Genomic DNA, 11,915 nt, shown 5'->3' on the forward strand with positions numbered 1-11,915 from the left:
GTCAAAATTTTGAGATAGAAATTCTGAATAGGAAATTGTTTCAGAGAAATGCATGCGCATTTAAAGTATCAGATTAATTTATATTCTGGGTGGCAAAAAATGCATTATAGTGCCACCTTTTGTCCAGTTCTCAAAAAATTTGGTACATTGCTTCACCCTTCACATATGCACCAAATTTAACAATGATTGGATTTGATATTCACTTAAATTGGATTGCCTGTTTGGTTGATTTGCACAAAACTGCATACAATACTGCGTAGGCTACTATATAGAATGCCAAAACTGTAGAATGTCAAAATCCTTTGTATTTATGAAACAAACAACCTAAATGGTTCACTACTTCTACAAAGATTTGAGAGTGCACATCCGATTGCACTCTGCTATCCCATAAGGCCATGGGTGGAGAATTATGAATGGCAGGGAAGTGACACAGCTGATGCCGTACTTTCCAACATGGTGGGTGTGGACAGAAAAATTGGTCTGCATATGCTGATTCTGAAAATTGCTTTGCATCCACTATTCGCAAGAATGAGGGGAATGTGTATAAGCAAAGTTTAGTTTGTGGGTAGATGATACACTCAAAATATACTGGCCAACAGTTCCAAAGTTTGTAGCGAAAATGTAATTTAGCTTATCAGCCAACAGCTTTTTGGCTTCCAGTACCTGAAATACTAGTAAAATAAATGTTGTTTGCAAAATACTCATTTTGTCAACATAAACAGCTAATTCTGAGAGGCCATAAAATACTTGACAGAAGATAATCTCTGTGTGCAGAATGTGTATTTACAACACATTTCAGAAGAGCTATCCGGACCATGCTAACAAGCCAAACACTGACCCCTTGGGAAGTTATTATATCACTCTTTGGGAAGTCACTGTGTCTGTTCAGAGGACACATTGCCAGAAATCTGCTTCCTCTGGGTCTGTCTTCTTCTTTCTGGTGGATAAAACAATTTTTGTGTGTGTGTGCTAATGGTGTTTTTCTTTCCCAACTTGATAGAGGCCTTAGTCATGTTACAGCATGCAGAATCCTTGTGCTAGAAGCAAACTATTTAGATTGCATAAACTATTCATGATGAGACTGAAAGACATGAATTGCAAAGACAAGCCAACTAACATATCATCCAACAAGAATAATACATTTGTTTCCCAATCTTAATTCATTTTTATTAGATATTATGAGCAGTCATTTGCACTGATCGAGTTTGCTGTAATGTTTCCATTGGTTAGCATTGGTTTGGTTGTGGTGTTGCTGGTGATCATACCGTTTAGGAGTAAAATGTAGCAGTTGCAGCTTTAATACCAGTTTCAAGAAAAGTTTTCATTTCCATGTCATGTGGTATAACCATCACTTCAGACTAGTGTACAGTCCCCTCCACTGTTTTAAAACTGGCAGTTTCAGCCATTGTTGTGTGGAATATTCTTACATTCAAATGGACTGTTTGTCGGTTCACCCACAAACCTTTGAAGACCAATCATGGGTCAAATGTCCCTTCATCGACTGTGCTTTTTGCTGTCAAACAGCTACCAGAGTTTATGTGGTTTTGTTTGAGGAAGTATGAGTCAGGACATGCATCTCTCAGCCCATTAAAATGAGTTAACAATTAGCCCGGGCCTCTTCCCGCAAAAGAGCATCAGGCTTTCTGCAATGTTTACATATTTTTGTTGGCCAGTCTCTTTCATAAGCGCCTTGGCAGTGATTCCTCTGGAATCTAACACCGGTTTGCTGGAATCAAATCACAGTCATGTGATAGATCACAGAGTCCAGGTGTGTCTCTCTTAAAGAGGTGGGCAAGAAAACAGCACATTTTTCATCTGAACTCTCGCCCACGAGATCTCGACTCATTTTTTCCAGAATGTTTGGCTATCAGCAGTGCTGAACCCCCTGAAAGAGCCCAAACACCGGTCAGCAAAGCTTAAGAAACACTCTGCGAGAGGCCTCCCAGGGGTCTCTGGATCTGTGCGTTGACATTATTCTCTCATTAATGCCTCAAATATGTCACTTAGGAGCCTAGGAAGAATCTGCCTTGTTTGGATGAGGAGGTATTGCACTCACGCGTGTTGCACATCCAATAGTCTGTGTATGAATCACAGAAAACTGGCCTATTCTTAGGGCTTTGTATATAGTTACTTGACCAAACCTGGCAGATAAGCGCAGACCACCCACGATGGCCCTCACAGCATGAAAGGACACTTTCTGCACTCCAGAATCAAGCTGGAAACCTCGCCAGACATACCAAAGAATGATTAGCAGTGCAGAAAATAGTGTGTTTTGGAATATGCTACCTGTTGTTTTAAATAAGTGCTGTTATTTGAGGGACTGAATGAAATGGGCAATTGGCAATGGCCAGTTATTTTGTTTATTACTCATGCACTCTCATTTTTTATTTCATCATCTATCATTAATGTTCAATTGTGTTTTTGTTTTTTTTTTCAGATGTGAATGAATGTCTAACTGCAAACCCCTGCCAACATCAGTGCTACAATCTGATTGGCTCTTTCCTCTGCCAATGTGAAGCCGGATATGAACTGGCTTCAGACTCGGTCTCCTGCCAGGGTATTTTTTTATGCTTTTTTAGTGTATGAGTACATTATGAGTCTCATTATGAGGGAGTATAGCTAACATCTTCAAAACGTTATTCTCTCTATCTTGTTGCATCCAATCAGATCAATATAATCATAGTCAAACAGTATTACAATGCTGATAACACTGTACAATGTTTTTCCCCCATTTGTGTGGATATTATATTGAATGTAAGAATATCTTATAATAATTAAGAAAATATAGGTATAACGATGTAAAATAAATTCTATTAAGGTTTGTTTTGATTACTAGTAACTGGCATGCATGCTTTCCAATGGCAGGCTATGTTAGTTTAGGAGGCTAATCTGTTAGCGGGCTATCCTTAGGCTAACCGAAATGCTACATTTGATGTAGGTTTGGTTATATATATATGTCTTTGACAAGCTACACAAAAATTATTTGCAGACTTAAACCACTCTTAAAAATGTCGCAATGCACTTGCATCTTATGATTAAAAATATTAAACTAAGTGGTATTTGTTTTAAAGGAAGATACCTGAAGTACATTTTTTTCAATCAATCAGTCAATCAATGAATAAATAAATAATTAAATTAAGATTTGAATAGACTGTTTACACTAAGAACTGTAACTTTATTAGTGTCCACACCAGCAGACAATAATGTTGTTTATTATAAGCATAAAGTTGTTGGATTCTAATTGGCTGTTAGTGTTTTTATTGTTTATTAGCTGGGAGAAAGAAATTATTCTGAACATGATTTTAACAAGATTGTTGTTGTCATCACTATAGCTGGGATTTGGGCTTTGCTATTCTTATAGAATTAGAACGGTTATTAAAAGTTTATAGTTATCATCATTGGTGTAAACAACTATTGATATATTGTTTCAAATGAAGAGAAAAAGCATGTGGAGACTTTCTGGTTATGCAGTGTCAGTATAAATATAGGTAATTTAGTCCACAGACATTAAGGCCCAATTCCAATTCTATGTTATAACCCCTTCCCCTACCCCTTAAGGGGTAGAATTGGGATTGGGCCTTAATGGACAGGAACCACAGTAAAGAACAATTGTGTTATCATTCTGTGAATGTCATTCTCATTTGTGTTTTCCAGATATCAATGAGTGTGAATTCTCAACCTACATGTGTCAGTTCCAGTGTGTGAATCAGCCCGGTGGACACCACTGTGTGTGTCCTGACGGATACCAGCTCCAAGGGACGCGGATGTGCCAAGGTACATACCCATTTCTCCCTGTCTCCTAAAGTCAAGTCAAGTCACATTTATTTATAAAGCTGTTTGTACAATACTGATTGTGTCAAAGCAGCTTTACGGTGTCAAACAGGAAAATAGTTTGCCAATAATGCAAGAAGACAATAACAAAGAGTCATTTTTCAGTTAAGGTCAGTTCATTGATGATTGAGTGATGTCATCATCCAGTTCTGCTCTCTTCCAATAAAGCTGACAATATTGCCAGAACTTAATCGCCCCCAACTAAGCAAGCCAAAGGGAACAGCGGCAAGGAACCAAAGTCCATTGGTGACAGCAATGGAGAAAAAACCTTTGAAACCAGGCTCAGTTTGGGGGGGGGGGGGTGGAAGTTCTCCTCTGGCTAGATGAAACCAGCATGATGTGGTTTAATTCCAGGCTGTAACACAGGTCAGATTGAGCAGAGGACTTGTCTGGTTCCTGTGGTCTTGTGCAGATGGTTATCGTGGTGGCGATGTCTTTGCAGGGGATCTGTCTCTGGGGTTCATCTAGTTGTCCTCGTCTTCGCTAAAATTCAGGGCTGTAGAGGTCCTCTCCAGGTGCTGATCCTCCATGGTCTTGATATAGATATTGTATTATGCGTATGTCCGGTTAAAGAGATGGGTCTTGGGCCTCCCAAATAATGATGGTAGTTTGTTCCAGAGTCTGGGTGCTAAATAGGAAAAGGATCTGCCACGCTCAGTTGATTTTAATATTCTAGGTTTTACCTAATGGTCATATTTTTGAGATTGCAGCGGACGTGGAGGACTATAATGTGATATGAGTTTGCTCAAGTACTAAGGAGCTAAACCATTCAGGGAATTATAAGTAGTTAGCAAGATTTTAAAATTGGCCAACGTGCCAGTCTTTAAGAATTTCCTTGTAAACATCATTGGCTATGTCTTAAGTAAACGTAAACAGTCAAGACATGCATATCAGTGTACTGATCTGTGCAAAGATAGTGTGTGCTGTTCGTGTCTCATGATGCATTCAAGCCATGTCAGATTGATCGTATTTACAAAAGAGATGTGACATTTAGCCATTGACCCATACTCAAAATTCGTGCTCTGCATTTAACCCATTCGAAGTGCACACACACAGAGCAGTGAACACATACACACTGTGAACACACACCCGGAGCAGTGGGCAGCCATTTATGCTGCGGCGCCTGGGGAGCAGTTGGGGGTTCGGTGCCTTGCTCAAGGGCACCTAAGTCATGGTATTGAAGGTGGAGAGAGAACTGTACATGCACCCTGCCGGCCCGAGACTCGAACTCACAACCCTTCGATTGGGAGTCTGACTCTCTAACCAGTAGACCACAACTTCCCAAGTTGAACGCACACTAATGCCACCAAGTGAGTTTCCAAGTTGGGGGCGTCTCAGTGAGAAAACATGTCGGATGCAGTGGATGCAGCCACAGACTATAGATATGCAGCATCTGTATTGACAGTAAATTTGTTAAACAGAATACTTTTTTTTTTTTTTGTCATGGAGAATAAAACTGTTACATATACAAAATATTTGTATAATTATCATATAATATATCATGATTCAATTTATATCACCTTCATAAACTGAATAGAAAAAGCAAAAACACCATAATGCACATTCATCATTTTGTAGATGTAGATAAAAAAAATAAAAACTGAATTCACATAGAAAAGTTAAATCACCATCTTGTTCCAACCAAAGTGATGTGAATGCACCTGATATCACAATTAGGACTTGTCAACATGTAAATATGAACTTTCAATGCAACTTTAAATAAAGAACTGATGTTTGAATTAGTACAGCAGTTTTTTTACTCCTAAAACACCATGTCTATAATGTAATAATGTTTTTGTGTGTGTTTGAAGAGCAGAGAAGAGTCTTAGCATCTGCGCGTCTAGGTGTAGCTAATATATGTCTTATAAATCCTCCACCAATGATATACTGATCAAAACTGTGCCATGGCTAAAATGTTGGGAAACTATGTATCATGGGCGGTGTATCGTGTTTTTCGGTTCACTTTGAATATCGTTACACCCCTAATTTTTAAGATGGAAAAATTTGGTTTTACAAATGTCAGAAACATGGTTTTTAAAGGAAAGATTGTTATAAAATAGCACACCTAGCATCCTAACTAATGAGGAATAATTAATGCAGATTTTTGATCCAATAATTTATGCCTTTTTTTGTTGTTGTTAAGAACTAGAACAGGAAATTACTAGGAAGCATTCCATTAGTTTTGTGAAAAGTGGCCTCTGATGTTACTCACTGACCTTTTCCACCCTATTAATAGATATAAATGAGTGTGAAACAACACACAACTGCAGAGAAGATGAAATGTGTTGGAATTACTATGGAGGATTCCGTTGCTATCCCAAAAACCCCTGCCGCGAGCCTTACGTCAAAACAGGCGAAGGGTGCGTCTAATCTCCTGATGAAATCATGCTCTGTGTTGTGATAAAAAATAAAATGTGTTGTTATCTAATCCACAAATCTGTTTAACTCTCCATCAACAGGCGCTGTAGGTGCCAGTCACCAAATATTTGCAGAGGACTGCCGCCTGTTATTGTCTACAAGTACATGAGTATCTTTTCCGAACGCTCAGTGCCTGCGGATATCTTCCAGATTCAAGCTACCAGTGTTTATCCCAACATGGTAAACACCTTCACTATCAAATCCGGCAATGAGGGAGGAGAATTCTACCTGAGGGTAAGATTGGGCAAATCTATATTGGGGCTCATTCTGGGGGGGGGGAAATACTTTAATATCATATTTTACATTTCTACATTACAATGACATTACTGTATGACAAACAGATTACTGCTTAACAAATGTGATTTTTCAGTGGATGATTTTTAAACAGTTACCCCAATGCTAGATCTGTGATTACAGCCTTGCAGTTAGTTCTTTTTAGCAGTGTGGGGTGTAATGCATTACTAAGTAATTAATTACTGTTATTTAGTATTTTTTTTCCATGAAAAGTAAAGTAAGGGATTACTCTTAGCTTTTCTGTAATTGAATTACAGTTAATTCTAATTGCATTAAATATTGTAAGGACTACTGCACACTTTTGTATAAAACAAAAGTAGATTAAAAATCAAAATTGAACATCTAATGTTAATGCATATTTTATTGTGACCTTCTCTCTTTGGTCAGTTCAAGAATAACTTGTGCAATTTTATAGGATTAAAAGTTCAGTTTCCTGTGTATCCTTGTAATGTTCAACTGGTCAAGGTTGATGTTGGATTTAGAAAGTAATAAGTAATGCAATACTATTCAAAAAGAGTAATTATTACAGTAATATAATTGCACTGTTGTAATTACTTACTGTCACATTGTAATTATTAGCTACTGTACCTTTTAGAGTAACTTACCCAACACTGAATTGTTACAAACCATAAACCTAACCCTTTAAACTCTAACAATTTAAAAATGTAAAACAGTTAAGTTTGGATAACTTTGTAAACAGTAGCTTTCTTAAATTCTAGACATATTACTTACAGTAAAGCCTCCATAAATAAATAGAGAATCTTCCAAAATGTGTGCCAACCCAAAAAAAGTATAATAACAGCTTTGGCTTATTTGGTGTCAAGGTTCATTTGCGTTTTTGCCAAGAAAATATAAGTATTTCTGTATCTAAAGGACTATTCACTATTATGTTCCTATAATAAACCAACTATTGAACTTGAAAAAATAACTGTTAATATAATGAAAACCCAATATATTTTTATGAGGGATACTTCGTTTGAATCTCCATTTAAACCCATGGCATTTCTCTACAAAAACTGGATTTATGTCCACCCAACAAGTGTTTTGGGGTTCGGTCTTACAGGATTGAAGATGCAAAAATGTCAATTAAAGACCTTACCTAAGTTGTACTATGCACAGTAATAATATAACTACAGTATAAACATAATGAAGAATTATGATAAAAGACTGTAAAAAAAATAGCCTACTTACCTTTGAATGAACCCATCACATTATTTTTATCTTCCAAAACTTTTACATTTAAAATGTATGGGGTTGAATGTTAAAAGATTGAAGATCAGTGCACAAAACCTGATGATTTACAATCAGTATTCTTGTGCTTTTTGTCGAGAATTTGAACAATTGAGCTTGACAATATAACTGTAAACACAATACAAAATTGATAGAGACTTTATGACATACTCACCTGTGTTTCATGTGGGTTTCATGATATCTCTAAAACTCTAAAACTCTCAAAAATGCTGGCTTGTTTCAACCCAACTTTGGGTCAAAACAACCCAGCATTTTTTAGATTGTTCCAAAACAAGTTTAGTGCCAACCCTGTTACATTTAAAATATCTATGGTTGTAGATCAATGCAAAAATGTCTTCTCCTTGGCTGGCACAGCACAACACCAGATTATTTACAGTCAGCATTCTTCTGCTTTCTGCCAAGAAAAACATTTTTCTGTAAGAGTGATCACTGTTATTTTCCCACAACAGACTTGAACAATTGAGCACGACAGTATAACTTTAAACAGGGAAAGCTAATAGACTGTAAGAGATACTTACTTGTGTTTGAACCCATATTATACCTTTTCCAAAATAGGCTGTTTATCAGTCATCATTGCTCACAATTATATTATTGTTGTTGAAATATGTACCTGTAGACATAATGAAATACACATAAAGACATCAACTCTGTTACATTCAAAAATGGATTACTGTGATTTATAACACTGACTTGTGGTGAAGACTTTCTCCACTGATTGGCTTTTTCTTTGTCTTTCAGCGCTCCAGTAATGTAAGCGCCATGTTGGTGATGACCAAACCCTTATCTGGACCTAGAGAACATGTTCTGGACCTGGAGATGGTCACCCAGAGTAATGTCTTGAGCTACCGTTCCAGCTCACTGCTGAGACTCACCATTGTTGTGGGTCCATACCCTTTCTAAATCATCTAGATCGACCGAATCAGCACCTTGGTTTTATGTTTGTACTGCAGCTTACTATGTTTAAAATGTTCAACACAGCATGGCTACCTGGTTGTGGTCTAGATAAGTGGTTTTTAACTGCTTGGTTGAGACCCAAAAATGCGTCAGAAACCAATTCTAAATCAACCAATAGATATATGTTTGATTTTAAGGTTTTATGTTTTCACATTTGTATGATGAATCTTTTGTATAATAAATTGTAATACTGTGTTGGGACGCCAGTTAATGTCCATTGTAAAATGTAGGTCTTGATACAAAACTGACTGAGAACCACTGGTCTAGATAGTTGCATATTCATTGGGTTTCCAACAGGAATTGGTGTATTAATCATAAAATGTAGGTTGTCTGGTTTACTGAAGTTTTCAACTAAACTGTACTTTAAAAAAAATGCAAGCCAAGGTCAGAGAGGGTGACATGAAGACCAAGAAATATCTGAAAAACAACACAGCTGGACACCAGAAGGAAACACAGTTGCTCAAGTTTCATTCTGAAAATCACTTATAGGTTATTCTTTGTCTTGATAGAAAGGTTTGCAAGATTATGCTTCATTTCAGTCTTTTAAATGGATAGTTCATTTAAAAAGTGGGTCTATCATTATTTACTTATCTTATGTTGTTTTAAAGTCATATGACTTTCTTTCGATAAAACACATAAAATGAAGTTCAGCAGAATGTCCAGTTGCTTGTTTCCATACAATAAACATCAATGGAGGGGGATAAAACCCTGTGGCACTCCAAAAATGACAAAAAATCTTAAAAATAATCCATACGACTTTAAAGCTATTTTGTAAATCTTCCCCAGATACCAAAAAGTTATTCACTGAAAATATTCCCTTTACGTTGCTCGAATCTTACACACATCTTAAAATTGGTGTCGCAGTTGGTTATGACTAATTCATCGACCACCAACCATACATTTTGGTCTGTTAGGCACCAATTATGAAGAACGCACTTTTGCATTGTTAATGCAGGAAGTGGAATTGGAAAGATTCAAGGTCTCGTGACTTGTTTTTAAAAATCTGAATTACTTTTCTCTTGTGGACTGTTTTTTCAACACAGAACACAGAAGTTTTATGCTCAAAGGAATTTGTTTAACATGTTTCCCTAAAAAATAATAATTATAAAAATAAGACAATGGAAAATCAGCACACTGGAATGCAAAAATGCATTCCATATGGACAAGGTGTGGCGTCGAAAAATGTCAAATATAGCGCACTAGACATATGGATTTCTTTTATCATGCTTTGTTTTTTGGGCTATTTTTGTTCTCATTCCCTCACACTGTATGGAAAACATTCCATGTGAGTTTGGAACAACATGAGGATGAGTAAATGGTGACATTTTTGACTTTGATCAAAAAGAGTTTTCATTTTTGGACAAACAAACCTCTTAATCTGTCAATAAATCAAAGCCTTACATTTCTCATGCATTGACTGTGTAGAAACACAATGTAAAGTGCTTTCAGATTCTTTACTAAATTTTACTTGTGTTTTATATGGTGGAACATGTGGATAAAGCAAACAGAACTGCATAGAGTTAGGTGGAACAGTTTGTGTTGTAATCTAAAGGCATCCTTAGCTAATGGAAATCTCTGAATGCTTCCTCCGCCTTGCAAATACTGCAGAAATGACCTCCTATCCTATGAGAATAAGGCAATAATGTTTTGGAAACAGAAGTGATGTTTTCAGGAAATTGCTGGCAAGGGCTTTGGGTCGCATAAGCAATGGAACTCTTGCCTAACATGTCTGTATGGTTGCCAGAGCAGCGTTTGATCTTCTGCAGTGTTTCGTGTCGATGGTCTGTGACAAACACTGTTACTTAATCCACTGAGTCACACCCGGCGCCCCCAGAGATGTGCTCGTGGGTGAGGCCGTGCACCACCACGCTGTATGAAATTATTTTGGCAAGCGAGCTCTACGTTGGCTGCTTCGAGATCTGACTTAGTATTTTGTTGCAGTGCTTGCAAATCAATCTGTATGTTGTCATTAAGTTCTCTTATGATCAAACACTTTGATTCACTGAATTTGTAAATGCCTCCTGTTATTGAAATCATTTTCGCTTATATCCAAATTGATGTGGATCGGTTGTTTCTGCTCAGAGAGGACAACAGGTCTTTGTATTTGTTTAACGAACTAAAATTAATTGCGTTTGCACCTTTCGTTCTGAAATCTTCAGTCTGCTTTTAAGATGCACTTTTTTTTAAACTCATTCATAGCCTTTGTGCCATTTATTCTGCTGTAAAGTTTTTGGAAATAAAAATGAATACAGTAACAACTGTGTGATTTTTAATTTGCTCGAAACAAATGTAGCACCAGAAAGGAAGCGTGTTGGAAAATCGAATCTTTTGCTTGTATTGCATAACATGCATGGGTCAGTTTGGTATATTCCTGGAAGCGTTTATGGGGACCACCAAGATTCATCTGCAGTTATTACCTCCCGCGGTTACTGATGGGAATATGTAACTATGTGATGTTGTCATGACAATAGTTGAGCAGTTCCTGTAAGAATATTTACACACCAATAGCCTAGTCATTTACAGAAAGCACGCGAGTCGTACATGAACTGCATGTTTATGCTTAGGTTTTGGTGCAAGACTACTCATGCAATTGTTTTCTTCATGAATAAAAGACACAATGGACTATAAACTAAATGTGGGTGTAAAAAAAAGAGAAAAATATGGAAAAATTGAAATTTTTTTGAATATAAAGACATTTCTTTCTAACAAATGTATTGTTAGTGCATTGTGTGAATATGTTATTATAGTCATCTTTCCGATGGTTTAATGTGATGTGAGTAATACATGAGATTGGGTGGGTTACAACCTAAAACCTTATACTGCCTCGATATTTGATCACTCATATACACACTACTTCACTAATATAAGCGTAAAATGTTTGTATTCCTTCAAAATATTGATTGTAAGGGTAATATTACAAAAGGTGTTCTTCATTTAAAGTGTTGGTTGGCTGTCTACAGAAGCAATTGTATTGTCAACGCACAAAGTTGTCGGTACAAGGCTCAAAATGGAAAACTGATTAAATGTGTGGATGTAGTTTTGTATTTCTAAGTATGTGAGACGGCCAAAAGATTGAGTTTAGTGTAACTTTAAACCAATAATTAAAGTGAGAGCCTCATCTGCTGGTTACACGGGAGTATCGCATGATTTCCACAGCTCTCTCAAAT

The 11,915-nt window shown here is 36.8% G+C and overlaps 1 protein-coding gene across 1 annotated transcript in view; it reads left to right on the forward strand.

Annotated features, from left to right (window-relative positions):
• Positions 1–9,864, forward strand: part of LOC113065160 (EGF-containing fibulin-like extracellular matrix protein 1) — a 15,424-nt gene extending 5,560 nt beyond the window's left edge. The window contains exons 5-9 of the mRNA XM_026236384.1: positions 2,438–2,557; positions 3,655–3,774; positions 6,068–6,191; positions 6,291–6,483; positions 8,533–9,864. Coding sequence (XP_026092169.1) covers positions 2,438–2,557; positions 3,655–3,774; positions 6,068–6,191; positions 6,291–6,483; positions 8,533–8,694 — 719 coding nt within the window. The 3' untranslated portion in view covers positions 8,695–9,864. The remainder of the gene's footprint in view (positions 1–2,437; positions 2,558–3,654; positions 3,775–6,067; positions 6,192–6,290; positions 6,484–8,532) is intronic.
• The last annotated feature ends 2,051 nt before the right edge of the window (positions 9,865–11,915 follow it).

Source organism: Carassius auratus, chromosome 47 (assembly GCF_003368295.1).
Source record: "Carassius auratus strain Wakin chromosome 47, ASM336829v1, whole genome shotgun sequence".
NCBI lineage: Eukaryota > Metazoa > Chordata > Actinopteri > Cypriniformes > Cyprinidae > Carassius > Carassius auratus.